A 14319-nucleotide genomic window follows, 5' to 3' on the forward strand; every position below is an offset into this window, starting at 1 on the left:
GCTTTACCTAGTGGATGTTACATTTTGTGTTAGAATAATGTCACGCAAGGGCAGAGGAACCTGAACAAACAAGGTTAAAGACCTCCATAACATCCAACATACCTTCATTGTTAATTTTCGAACTTCGAGATCTTAAATAAAAAATAGAATTCACCATGACTAACCCTTCTCTTTACCACTGTGTGTTGAAGAACTACAACAGGCCAAAACTATGGCACTGTCTCCAATTTAATCGTGAATATAATTAAAGATTTTACTTATATGCTCTATGCTGTATAGTTTTTAGCAGTTATGATTCCAATATTTAGTTAGTTCTTATGTGATAAGTCTTGCTTGATGTTCATCAGACTTTTGTGAAGGTGCCCTAATCGTCGATATTTGAGTATGCACTCCCATTCTTTTTCTTTGCTACAAGAAAACTAAAACTTCAAGACAATTAAAAAATAAACTTTTTTTTTTCCTTGCAAGTCCTGCTTGTACAAACAGGATACTCCGGTGGGGTCCCATGCATTCATATTTGTGCAGTGATTTGTCATTGTTGGAGGTAGAAGATTCTCCACGCGCAATTGCCTGAGAAAGAGGATATATATTTTGGCATTGACAAACACCTGGCATACATCAGCTTCCTTCTGTAGACTCACTAGAGAGCTGCCTGTGCCACGGCCGAGAGGATAATTTCCTCTTTCTTTCTTCCACTCGTGGTGCGAATACTTACCCAGCCCAGATGCCCTTTTACTACTTTCCTTTTTTTATGTCTTGCTGTCGAGTAACAGAAATACCAACCTAGCCCAACCTTCACCGAACAGAATCTTTGTTGCTGCATATGTTCTCACTATATACAACTACTCCTCCCTGTTGTTCTGTCTGATTTAGATTTGCCTATAGTACTTCCAGACGCGTATAATATAAGTAAGTTACATATAGTACTCCCTTCTCTTTCTCTTTCACTTTTATGGACTACTGCTTCTTTCATGTTTTTTTCTTATCTTCTGCTACTTTATGCTTTGAACACAGTGTTTACTGTTGGCCTAGAGAAAGGGTTGTCTTTCTTTCTGTTTTCTTTGGTGTTTCTTGTTAGTTTTTTCTTTTCTCTTTTGGTTGCTTTCTTTGGATCAATATGTGATAACTGACATCATGGCCTAACTGGTTGCTTTGGTGTTTCTGGGGTTTTGTCTTCTTGTTTCTTAAAATTGTTGCTGGTCATAAATTTGTTAGGTTGTTTTTCTTAATGATAGTGTGGCAGGTATTTCTTCCTCTGAAATGCATTTCTGATTGCAGCAGTTCACAAAATCAAATTTTTGTTGGCAATGTTTCTGCAAGACGGGCATATTGGGTTTACGGATACAAGCAATAGCAATCCTTCCTGGAAGTTCCTCTTTTTGTTTTTCATCTATACTGTTCTTATGTGTTTCGGATCGTGATAAAAGTTTGCAAATTCAGATTTACTAGGCTTTGTTGGATACAAATCTTGAAGGCAAGTTCTCGACATGGATGATGGAAATGGTCCTAATTTTATTCCTGATTCTGCTTTCGAGAACTTCTCAGGCTCTTCCATGGACTTGGATTTCATGGATGAGCTCCTGTATGAAGGATGTTGGTTGGAGACTGCCGATGAGTTCAACTTTTTGCAGGCTGGTACCATATCCTCAAGTGATCTAAATGACCCTCAGCAATATTTTCCTCTTTTTGGGCCCAACAGCAGTAATTCGAATGTAAATTCTCATCAAGAGAACTATCAAGGTGTGGATGAACTTGGTGGGATTGGATCCCGAAACCAGAATATTCGTTCTTTAGACCAATCCGGAAGTTTTCCAATTGAGAGCAATGAATTGGGTAGAAGATTGTGGATTGCACCAACTGCAACAGGACCATCTTCTCCGGTAAGAGACAGATTGATGCATGCCATAGGACAGGTGAAAGAATGCACCAAGGATAGGGATGTCCTTATTCAGATATGGGTTCCGGTGAAGAAAGAAGGCAAGAATGTCCTTACCACTATTGGCCAGCCATACTTGCTCGATCGTAAATGCCAGAGTCTTGCAAGTTACAGAAATGTATCTAAAGACTTTCAGTTCCCAGCAGACGAGGACTCAAAAGAGTTGGTTGGTTTGCCTGGCCGAGTTTTCTTGAGGGAGTTGCCTGAGTGGACTCCAGATGTTCGTTTCTTCAGCGGGGTTGAGTATCTACGTAAAAACCAAGCGAAACAATTCAATATTAGAGGATCCTTGGCGGTTCCTGTTTTTGAACAGGGCAGCAGGACTTGTTTGGGGGTTATTGAGGTCGTAACGACCACTCGAGACATCAGTTATCGTCCAGACCTAGAAAATGTCTGCAAAGCTCTTGAGGTCTGTTTCTTTTTCTTCTTCATCTTCTTTTTCTTATATATATAACATCTATAATTGTTGGTTTTGTTCAAAGAACAATGGAGATTAGCATATGAACACTTGTTATGATCTGTTATACCTAACCAATTAATGTGCCCATCTGAGAACCTTTCTTCATTTAGAGACACCAGTGGGAATGTTTGAAGCTTGATCATGCACTTATCTATCATGCGTAATGAGCATTTTGTTCATTTTTTTTATATATATATATAAAAAAAAAAAAAAGACAAACAACTTTTTCATTGACTTTCTGTTATAAAATATTTTTATACTGAGAAACCTTTCAAAAGCCCCAATAGCCATTGGTTTATTCATAATATAACTTATCCTACCTTTGAACCACAACTTATCCTGCCTCTATTCCTGTCTAATAAGCATATTGACATGCAGGCTGTTGATCTTAGGAGTCCGCAAGACTTCTGCCCTCCAAATCTGAAGGCGAGTGGATGATGTCTTCCAAGCATTAGAGACTTAAAAGTTTAAAATCTATGTTTAATGACTGAGAACACATGCATGTTTTTTTTTTTTTTTTTTTGCACAGGTTTGCAAAGAAGTTTGCCAAGCGGCAGCTCCTGGGATATCAAAGATTTTGGAGTCTGTGTGCAAGGCACATAGATTACCTTTAGCTTTAGCGTGGGCCCCATGTTTCCGGGAAGGTAAAGGTGGATGCCGGCATATTGATGAGAGCTATTCTTATTCTATTTCTTTGGTGAATTCTGCTTACTTTGTAGCTGAGAGAGACGACTGGGGATTCTATATGGCTTGTTCCGAGCAATACCTCTCCTTTGGTCAGGGGATTGTTGGAAGAGCATTCGAAACAAACAAACAGTGTCTTTCAAGTGACGTAGCAGCCTTTAGCAAGACAGATTATCCACTCTCTCACCATGCTAAAATGTTTGGGTTGCATGCTGCCATAGCCATTCCACTACAAAGCTCCTCTGCTGGATCGACTGATTTTGTCTTGGAGTTATTCTTGCCAAAGGATTGCCGTAACACTGAAGAACAAAAACAAATGTGGGACATATTGCCTATCACGGTACAACAGGCCTGTCAGAGTTGGCATGTTATCATGGACAAGGAGCTTGAGGAAACAGTCAACAAGAAAATGGTAGTTGCTTCAGATGAGAGATTTCATAAAGATGAATCTCAGAAATTTGAATCTTCATTGTTCAAAGATTCCTCTAAAGCAGAGTCATCCTGGATTGCCCGTCCGGTGGAGGCTCAACAGAAAGGTAAAGGCGTCTCTGTCTCATGGGACCATACAAAAGAGGAACCTAGAGAAGAGTTCAAGGTAAAATCTCAATGGGGTAGGACTCAGGACGATATGTACCACAAACAGGCGTTTCCAGCGTTCGGGCAATTTCAGCAAAATTCTGGACCCAGAAGCAGTATCGAAGCTGGCACAGATTCATCTTCTGCTGGGCGCCACTCATCAGGCAGCATAAAATTAGGTGACAAGAGACGGACCAAGACAGAGAAGACAATCAGCTTGGAAGTTCTTCGACAGCACTTTGCAGGAAGCCTTAAAGATGCTGCGAAGAGTGTAGGCGGTAGGAGAATATTTACTACAATAGGAAATACCATATCTTTCTTCCACTGTTTGATTCAAGTAAATATTACGCACTGAGCAAGCAAAAAATATCTAATAAAGAACTTAAAGCCTTTCTTCATCAATGCAGTCTTAGATTTAATGGAGACCTTCTTAGCATATCCACCTGGAAGCTTGACTACACAGTTTGTTTGCATAGAGTTCAATCGTTCAGACTTTCTGAGTATGAGTAGCCTACTGTACTCATCTATTTTTAAGAGTTTGACATTATTTTCTGGAATTGGTTATTGCTTATTAAGAGAGGCAGCAGCCTCATTAAGAGAATTTCTTTTGCCTCTTGTCTCTGCGTGTGGTGCTCATATGTGCATGCTGTTGTTACTTGAGGCCACAGGATGATGAAAATGAGTTCATGCACACATGCCAGACCAGACTGATACTTGGAGAAATGAATTGCATCTAGAAAGTAATCCCAGAATGAGCCTTCTTGACAATGTGCAATTCTTTTAGTCTCTTGAATTTGTCACCAAACTTTACTTTACCTGCTTGATTCTCTTATATTCTCTCTACATAATGTTGAACATTTACTAGCTAGGCATACCATCTCTTACTTCTTTATCTCCATGAATCTAGGAACTTTTGCTTGCATTGTATTATTTGGTCTACGCATCGAAACTGATAACATTCGAGATTATGTAGGATTATACACGAAAGATCCTTTATTTGCAGCTCGTGTCTTTCATTGGATGAGTCTGCTATGCCCTTATTTGCACGATCTGAATTTTTTTTATTTCAGAAAAATACCATGTTGATTCTTTCTATCTATCCAGTGGATAGGCTACAGCCAGAGTGGTGCCTGTTGCTGATCTAGTTTATTAATAATGCAGTGTGCCCCACCACTCTGAAAAGAATATGCAGGCAACATGGCATCACCCGCTGGCCCTCTCGAAAGATTAAGAAGGTTGGCCATTCATTGAAGAAACTTCAACTCGTGATCGACTCAGTACAAGGTGCTGAGGGTGCCATTCAAATGGGTTCCTTCTACGCAACTTTCCCAGAATTGACCTCTCCAAATCTTTCTGGTAATGGTGGTCTTCCATCAACCAAGACAGATGAAAATTTCAAGCAGTTAAACCCTCAACCTGAGAGCGGCATATTTAGTGCTGCACCTAGTGCTTTAAAATCCCCATCCTCATCATGCAGTCACAGTTCTGGATCGAGTATCTGCTGTTCCATTGGAGTAAAGCAGGACACAGCCACCAATAATGACTCAGTTAGCGGGGATCCATTAATGGTAGTGGACCTTGGTGATGTGCTCAAGAGAACACACAGTGATGCGGAACTGCATGCCTTGAATCGTGACGAAACAAAGCTTCTCGTGAGATCTCAAAGCCACAAAACATTTGGTGACCTTCCAGGTCCAAAGACTCTGCCGCCCCTCCCAAAAAGCAGTAGTCGCGTTATACGTGATGGGGTTGGCTTTAGAGTGAAGGCCACTTTTGGAGCAGACAAAATCCGGTTCACCTTGCAACCAAACTGGGGTTTCAGGGACTTGCAACAAGAGACAGCAAGGCGTTTCAATTTAGACGATATCTCCGGAATTGATCTCAAGTATTTGGACGACGATCAAGAGTGGGTTCTTTTGACATGTGATGCTGACCTTGAGGAGTGTAGAGATGTCTATAGATTGTCTGAGATCCATACAATCAAAATATCCCTTCATCAACCTGCTCAACCACATCTGGGAAGTTCATTGGAATCTAGAGGGCCACATCTGGGAAGTTCATTGGGAACTGGAGTGCCATTCTAAAGCCACAGCAAGTTTCTAAATTCTAATAGATCATGGCATTTAAGATAACAGTGTAAATTTTCTTCTTTGGTGACTCTTGGTTTGCTTGCCCTGCATCTAGTAGCTTGTGAAATGGCTTGGGATTCTGTAAGCAATTCTTTCCAGTTTCATGTTTGCATTTAGCATTGCAGCCATTGAATCTTATTTTACAGTTCAATGGCTATTTAGAGGAAGTAAGGATATATTTAAATCATTGGTTCAAGTAAGCCTTTCGACTGCCCATACATCATGTAAATAATATCAGTAGGATTGAATTTCTACAATGGAAATGAATATCTTGTGTCAAAAGGTTATGTACTTGGCTTGGCTTTGCTTGCCATTAGATCTATGCATGCCTCCTCACTGAAATCTATTCCAGGGAGCAGACTCATTGCTTGAAAGTTTAGAAGATTCTCATATTAGCAAAGATGTTTCCAACGTCGTAGACACTGAATGTACAATTACATTTCACTTGCTCTTGGGACCTGGCATAAAAAATATTTAAGCTTGCTCTTACCTTCAATAATCTTATTGAACTGCAAGACACTGAATGTACAATTACATTTCACTTGCTCTTTTTGTGCCAAAAAAGGACCTTAATAGAGACCATTTTTTCATCTGAAAGTAACAAAAATGCATCTCATTCCACATGGAGGCTCAGCACTCCATCTTATATTCTATCCAGTAACTATAATAGCTGTTTTGGTGCCTACAGTATGCCCGCATGAAGGAGGAGACATCCTCATTCCCATAGCAACTTAGCAAGTGAAACTACTACCATATTAACAGTTACCTCCAACATCTACAGGAGAAGAGCAAGAAGCAGCCAAAACTATGGATGTATCTACCATTAAGACTGGTGAAGGAAAGGGCTATGAAGAAATCCAAAGCGGGCTCTCACTCTCTACCAAGTAGTTTCTGCAATTCCAATCTGATGATGCGTGGACCTCTGCAGAACTTTTGTACGGGCTCTTATCATTAGGCTGATTGGTTCTTGCATTAAAGAGAATTTTTTGTTCAACAACACTGTGTCCACTGCAAAAGCACTAATGAACAAGTCAGCATCATTTCCGCAGCCTCAGGTTTGGCATCAAACATAAGCCACACATCAGATGTTCAGTTTTTGCCCAGGAAACTTCAGCTTCAGTTCCAATGATCCAAATCATTTAACGACTTCCTTCCCAGTAATCAAGGAAGTCATCTTTCTGGGGTTCCAAACTTGATATGCTTCCCTGATCCAAGCCTCTCTGTACACGCTTAAGAGCTTTCAGTGCAATTCCACTGCCATCATCTCTGTGAAACGAATCAGTAAGATGATATATCATGGTGAGAATAGAAAAGTAAGTGAACAGATAACCAAAAATTGGAAATGCTTGCAGGAAATCAGAACCTGACTTCAAGAGACGAGATCAGTTTCTATTTCATCCAGTCATCCAGATGTATTATTCAATAACTAATACGTGTACATGATATGATCAGAATCTGACTTTTATACCTGTAACTCTTGATTTTAAATACATCTTAGTTCCCCAATCGGAAACTTACAGGACATTTCATCAAAAAGCAGTTCAATGATTTTCCCACCATGGTAAATATGGTTGATAAAATCAGCCCAATCCAAACTTCGGTTAAATAAATAAATAAGGTCAAACAAGAAACGTAAATAATTCTTTATCAGCATACCTGTGCAATATGGTCTGCCATTCACTTTCACCATCCTTATTCTTCTTCCCTTGGATGGAACTCCTCACATTTCGATGGACCTTATTTTTTACCTTACCTTCTGAAGCCATTTCCATCATTTTCTCTGCAAGTTCATCAGCCTCATGCTTGTTTCCTCTTTTACCAAGACCATCAATCACAGGCATGAATGATGCAGGATCGAACCAGTATCCTTTATCAATCAACTTGTGTAGAATGCCACTAGCATCATCCAACTTCTCATCTTTACAGAGATGGTCAATGAGATCCTTGTAGAGAAAATTCCCCACATCAAAAGATCTATCTAAGGCAGTTTCAAACAGCTCTTTAGCTTTGACAACTTCACCTCCAACAAGTAACTCGTTGAATGTTAAACTGTAAAGGGCCTCCTTGTGGCCACAAACATTCAGAGCAATCTCGAATATCTCATCCACTGCACTAAAATCACAAGCCTTGCAAAAAGCTGTAATTAGTATACTGAAGGATGAAATATTCGGAGAAATGCCCTTTTGCAGCATCTCATCCAAAACAGAAGGGGCATCTTTAACCCTTCCCCCTTCACATAGAGAGCTAAGCACATTATTGTATATTGAGACATCAGGAGAAACCCCTCTTTCTCTCATCTCATCTATCAATCCATAAATTTCAAATATTTGGTTTTTACTCCCTAAGCCCATGATCAATGAATTATAAGTTTGCAGGGTCTTGTTACATCCTTTTTTCTCCATGTCTTTGAGTACTCGAAATGCAGATGATATCTTACCCTCTTTGCAGAAGCTATGTATGAACACATCGTAAATAGCTGAATCAGGCTGCAGGTTTTTCCCCATCATCTCAATGAACTTCTTTTTAGCTTCACCAACCCTCCCAGCCTTGCATAAACCACTAATTATGGTTGAATATGAGATTAAATCAGGCATGCATTTTTTCCAGCTATCACTATCATCAACAAGGCCAATATATGAGTTCCCCAAGTTACCAAGAGCAGCACTTCCATGAGTCCACATCCCATTTACTATTTCAATTGCTTTGTCTAACTTCCCATTGTTACATAGACCATCAATCACAATATTGCATGTCACTGTATCGATGACGTAACCTTTCTCATTCATCTTTTGCAGCAACTCTTCCGCTTCTGATATTCTCCCCTCCTTCCACAGACTGTACAACAAAATGTTGCAAGTATAATTATTCGGGGAGCAGCCATCCCTCATCATCTCACGCAAAACATTGCTAGCTTCAGATACCTTCCCTGTATGGCAGTACCCATGAAGCAAAGTGGTGTAAGTTACCGTATCAGGCAAAACACCGCAGCTTGTCATTAAACGCATCAGCATTCTTGCATCAAAGAGCATCCCATTCTTGCAGAGCCCATCCATCACAATATTATATGAGTATACATTAGGCTCCATGCCCATATCCACCATTTCTTTAAGAACTAACTGAGCCTCCAAGAGCTTCCCAATCCTGACCAAACCCAGCAACCAAATATTGTAACTCTCTCTATTCATTAAATTTCCACTTGCTTTCATTTTCTCAAACAGGGCCCTAGCTTCTTCCAACATTCCTTCCTTGCAAAACCCCCCAAGCATTAAATTATACGTAATAATATTAGGCTGAGGAAGCCCTAGCACTTCATCAATTTGCATATCCCTAAAAATTCTTGAAGCTTCAAGAACCTTCCCAGAACTACACAAAGCCGATATCCTAGCATTGAAAGTCACCACATCTGGAGACAACCCGTCCTTCCTCATCTCATCCACCAATTTTTCAGCATCATCAGTTTTACCTTCCTTACAAAAACTCGAAATCAGAGTATTATAAACAACCTTATTGGGGGGAAACCCTAATCTCCTCATTTCACCCAAAAGCTCCAAGCCTTTACTGGTAAATCCAGCTCTACAATACCCACGAACCAAAATTCCAAAACTGTACTCATTCGGTTCACAACCTTTCTCAGGCATTTTATCAAACAGCTCTCGAGCATCATCCAAACAACCCGAATCACAAAGCAAACCAATCAAAACATTGAAAGTATAAGTCTCTGGAGACACCCCAGAAGCCACCATATCTTTACACAACCAAGAAACACAATCAACACGGCCCTCTTTATTACATGATCTAAGGAGAACATTATACAAATAGATAGAAGGTGGGTTTTCAGGGAATCGAAAACGCAACGATTTAAATTGCGAAATGGCCTTACCAAAAAGACCCGATTTCGCTAAAACTGTTATGAATGATACAAGAGAAGTATGCAAGGTTTCTTGAGGCTGTGAGGCAATGAGAAGTTGGGGTAAATCATCGAGTTCGTTAAGCATTTTGGCGCGAATGAGGATGCGGGTAATGATGGGAATGGATTGAGGACATTGTTGGGTGACTGGTAAGGAGAGAATGCGCTTGAAAAGATACCATGAAATCTTAGGATCGTTGGTGTTTTTAAGGAGAACTCTTGTGAGTTTGATTGTTTTAAGGTCCATTTTACAAGGTTGTTTTTTTAGGTTCCTTTTGTTTTAACCATCTCTTGATTTTGTTTCCAAGAGGAAAAAAAAAAAAAAGGCGGGAGAGAGAATCGGCTGGGCATGATTTTGAGAAGGGACCGGATTGACCAGCCAAAAAATATATATATTAGTTGCGATTTGAGAAAATATAAATTTCTAAATTTTAAAGATAGAGGTTTTAGCAAAAATAAATAAAATTAAAAATGATAGAAAATATATAGCCAAAGACATCATCAGTGGCATCAGATCCAATAGCAAATCCCTTTCCACCGGCAGTAGCAGTGTTGTCAGACACCTTCAGGGCATCCGTTCTCTCATGAATGTGGTGACTCAGGACAGCCGGATTCCTGGGATCGTCTTATGGAATGTTTCCTTCAAACTGATCTTCACCATGGTAATAATCAGGGTCTCTCAACTCGTCGTCCACGCGAACATCAAAACCAGGAGGGAACCCCCTAAATACTCGCTAGAATCCTTCCTATTTTGGCTAACATGATCATCTGCTACCTGTGATAGATGCAAATGATTTGAACAACTTGAATTTCCATTAACCTCGGGAGGAAGTTTTGTTGTTTTATGTCTAGGAATTTCATCATTCGTGCATTTAGGTGGCACTACATTCCTTACAACACCAGCACTATTTCTTGCTTGGGAAATTTCAGCTTTTGACCTAGGTTTAGCTACAAGGGGTGCTTCAACAACCTTTGATAAATTCACTTGTGGAAGCTTTCGCTCTTGAGTACACTTTTGAAGGCCGCAAAAAGCCTTTCTTTGGGCTGAGGCCTCAATACTAGGGGTAAGTGCCATTGTATGAGAAATTCTACTACTGGTATGATTTGGTCTATAAGAGAAAGCACATGTCGCCTTTCAAGTATATTCCCTAGGATTAACCCTAACATCTTCACTTTTGGCGATACTCACACTCACTTCCCTTATGGGAGTGGTGATCTTCTTCACAAGTCCAGCATGTTCTTGAAGCAGAGTCCCTATTATGAGAGCCATGAGAGGTCTTCATTGCACTGTGTGTTCATCAGTAGCTAGTTGTGGCCTTTACAGAATCAAGCCTTGTTAAAAAGAGAGTCCACTAATGAGGTCTTTCAATTCCCTATATCTACCTTCATGACTAGCTTGCGTATTTTCCAATTTTTATCAATGTACTTCAGTAGCTTCATTACTTGCTCGTATTTTTGAGTTTGTTCCTTGTTAACAGCATCCAGGGAGTCTTCCAACCTTCAAAGATCTTAGGATCTTGTATCAGGTGCCATACCTTAAGTCCGAAGATCCGAGGCTCTAATACCACTTAGAACAAGCTTAATTGGAATTGTTCCTACTTGGATTTCTTCCAAGTATTTTGGTGAACTTTGGAAGCTCACCGTCAAGACCAGCAATGGGATATATATATATATAGTGGGTAGCATTCATAGAAGAAGAAGGGGAGGGGGAGGGAGAGAGAGAGAGCCTGGTCGGGTTTAAAACTATGCTCTGAATAAATTCTATATGAGAAGATCAAACATTCCTTTGCTTAGCTTAGTGTTTTCATTAATTTCTCTATAGCAGAAAAAATAAAAAAGAAAAGAAATTTGTTGATCAGAGAAACAAAGATGAAAGTTTAAAAATAAATATTTTTCAAACAGTTGGAGTAAATTTTTATATTTTTAAGCTCTTATGTTCCAAGCAATCATGCACAGCCTAGATGACCAAGTAATCTGCCATTAAAAAAATACGAAGACTTGTATGCAAAGCACTCCCGCCGTATATGAAGCAAAGAATCTGATCAAATTCCATTTAATTATGAAGTTAATTATTTGCATTATGTAATCTACACGAAACTTAGCCAACTTGTTAATCTTTGTCTTGTCAACTTAGTACACCTTCAAACTACCCCTTCCTAATGGAGTCATGTGCTCCTAATACTACTAGGTTAAGCATTCAATGACTGCCAGCCATGTATTTCCTTCTTTTTTTTCGTCAATCCTGATACAATCATGTAGCTGTTGAGCCATGGAGAATATCTCATCTGATCGTGGATGAGACCCGTCTCCAGCAACGAACCTACATGCCTTGTTATCAATGTGTACTAAGCTGTATCCAGCAACAACCTTCACTCCCTTCTCCTTTGCTAATACTCTTATCCTTGCTGCATCATCCCACAGACCATCAGCTGCATACATGCTTGATGCTACTAAATAGCCTGCTGAGTTCGAAGGCTCCAACTCAAGAACACGGGAGATGGCTTCTTTGCCGAGCTCGGTCAGGCCGTAGCTTCTACAGGCACTTAAAAGTGATCCCCAAATGCTTGCACCATTCTTTAGATTATCAGGCATCGTCTTGATCACTTCTATTGCAGTGTCAAGCTTTCCTGCTCGACCTAGCATGTCAACCATGCATGAGTAGTGTTCAAACCCAGGCTCCAACCCGAGTTCTTGAACCATTGATTTGAAAAGGGAGAGCCCTTCCTCGACCAATCCACCATGACTACAGGCAGCCAGCACTGAGAGAGTGGTCACAGGGTTTGGCTTTAAACCATGCCTTTTCATTTCAGAAAACAAAGCCAAAGCTTCTTGAGCAAGACCATTCATACCATATGCAGCAATCATGGCACTCCAAGTTACTACATTTTTCAGAGGGAGTTGATCGAAGGCCCTTCTTGAGGCCAAAATTTCTCCACATTTTGAGTACATGTCAACAACTGCAGTTCCAGCTGTCACCTCTGATGCAAAGCCTTGTCTAATTGCAACTCCATGTGCCCACTTTGATCTCTTTAGTTCAGCTGTAACAGAACATGCCTCAAGAAGATTTATGATGGTAATGACATTAGGCTTTACAAGGTCTCTGTCCATCTCTTGGTAGACAGCTATAGCTTCATCAGGCTTGCCGCAATGAGCAAACCCAGAAATCATTGTGCTCCATGAAACAACGTCTCTTCTCCTCATCCTCGCAAAGACTTCCCATGCTATTTCAATAAGATAGCACTTCGCATAAGCATCAATCAGTGCACTTAGCACCAATTCATTTGCTTCACTGCCCCTACGGATCATCACGCAATGGATCGACTTGCAGTGAAATGGGTGCACAAAATGCTTGCAGATTTGAAGAATATTCACTAGAGTTACTTCATCTGTCTCAACTCCTTCCTTCCTCATTGAAGAAATCAACGACTGGGCTTCTGAATAGTTTTCATTGAGGACAAATCCGGATAGCATAGAATTCCACGAGACGTTGTTCCTTTGAGATATCTCATTGAAAACCTTAAATGCAGAACCAGCATCCTTACATTTTGAATACATATCAATCAGAGAGTTCTCAACAAACAAATCACAATCAAAACCTCTATGAATCACCAGCCCATGCACCAATCTCCCAGTACAAACGTCTCTTGAACTAGCACAAGCTTTAAGAACACTGGCCATGACCACTCCATCTGGTTCAATCCCAGGTACCAACACCATCTTCCTAAACATCTGCAACCCAACATGAGGTTCCTCCCACTGCAAATAGCCACCAATCATCACACTCCAAGAGATAACATCTTTCTCATGCATTTCATCAAACAGCTCTCTTGCACACTCCATGTCAGCATCCACGTACATGCCCAATAAAGAATTTTGAACTGAAGAAATAGCCCAAAAGCCACTTTTGATTACGTAACCATGTAGTATTAGCCCATCATGCATAGTTCCAAGAATGCGACACGCCTGGATTACAAGCACCATCGTGGAAATATTGGGTTCAAACCCAGCAACCCTAGCATTAGTAAACCAGCACAATCCTGCCACTAAGGCACCGCTATCAAGGTGCCCGTGAATCAAAATATTCCAAGAAACTGAATCTCTGCTTCTTCTCATGGAATTAAAAACATCCACAGCAACGTCAAAGTCCCCACATCTAATGTAAAAACCCATGATGGAATTCCCAATGGAAGTGAACGAGTCAAATCCTTGCTTGATCAAACAAGCATGAAGGGACTTTCCATGCCTGTGAGACAGGAATGACCATGCTTTGAGAATGGGAGGAAACACTGAAACATCTACAGTTTGAATTCCTGCTTTTTTTATTTCATGGTAGTGGGAAACGACTTCTTGCCATTTTCCATTAGTTGATGATTCTTTGATTCTCAGAAACCAATTAGGGAGTTTCGAACCTGAGACTGTTGCTGAGAAACGCATTGCTTGGAAGCAAATCCTGGACAAAGCCCATTTAGGAACATAAAACTAGCCATTTATGGCCGAACCATCAATACGATTGTGATGCTTTTGTTGATATTTTTAATACGCCCATGAGAACTTCAAGACCGAAAGCAGCCAAGGAAATGGTCAGGGACGATGATTTGAGTCTGATAATGAGTTGTTCAAGGCTTGC

General features: G+C 40.3%; 3 protein-coding genes across 9 annotated transcripts; 1 reads left to right on the forward strand and 2 right to left on the reverse strand.

Moving 5' to 3' along the window:
* Window positions 1–635: 635 nt before the first annotated feature.
* Window positions 636–6077, forward strand: LOC118038901 (protein NLP2). 7 transcript variants are annotated; one of them, XM_035045398.2, is made up of 6 exons: window positions 636–909; window positions 1236–2345; window positions 2775–2822; window positions 2926–3934; window positions 4064–4156; window positions 4818–6077. In XM_035045398.2, the coding sequence occupies exons 2-6, from the start codon at window positions 1488–1490 to the stop codon at window positions 5738–5740; spliced, it is 2931 nt and encodes a 976-aa protein (XP_034901289.1). In that variant the 5' UTR covers window positions 636–909; window positions 1236–1487; the 3' UTR covers window positions 5741–6077. The 7 variants fall into 7 exon arrangements, with proteins under 7 accessions (XP_034901289.1, XP_034901291.1, XP_034901288.1 ...); XM_035045400.2 differs by having other exon boundaries at window positions 1244–2345; XM_035045397.2 differs by having other exon boundaries at window positions 1279–2345.
* Window positions 6078–6271: 194 nt separating this feature from the next.
* LOC118038903 (pentatricopeptide repeat-containing protein At2g17140) lies at window positions 6272–10671 on the reverse strand. The gene is made up of 2 exons (XM_035045404.2): window positions 7442–10671; window positions 6272–7051 (listed from the first exon to the last, which is right to left on the reverse strand). The coding sequence occupies exons 1-2, from the start codon at window positions 9937–9939 to the stop codon at window positions 6925–6927; spliced, it is 2625 nt and encodes an 874-aa protein (XP_034901295.1). The 5' UTR covers window positions 9940–10671; the 3' UTR covers window positions 6272–6924.
* Window positions 10672–11432: 761 nt separating this feature from the next.
* LOC118038899 (pentatricopeptide repeat-containing protein At2g17210) lies at window positions 11433–14240 on the reverse strand. The gene has a single exon (XM_035045394.2). The coding sequence runs from the start codon at window positions 14124–14126 to the stop codon at window positions 11877–11879; it is 2250 nt and encodes a 749-aa protein (XP_034901285.1). The 5' UTR covers window positions 14127–14240; the 3' UTR covers window positions 11433–11876.
* Between the last annotated feature and the right edge of the window lie 79 nt (window positions 14241–14319).

Source organism: Populus alba, chromosome 4 (assembly GCF_005239225.2).
Source record: "Populus alba chromosome 4, ASM523922v2, whole genome shotgun sequence".
Classification (NCBI taxonomy): domain Eukaryota; kingdom Viridiplantae; phylum Streptophyta; class Magnoliopsida; order Malpighiales; family Salicaceae; genus Populus; species Populus alba.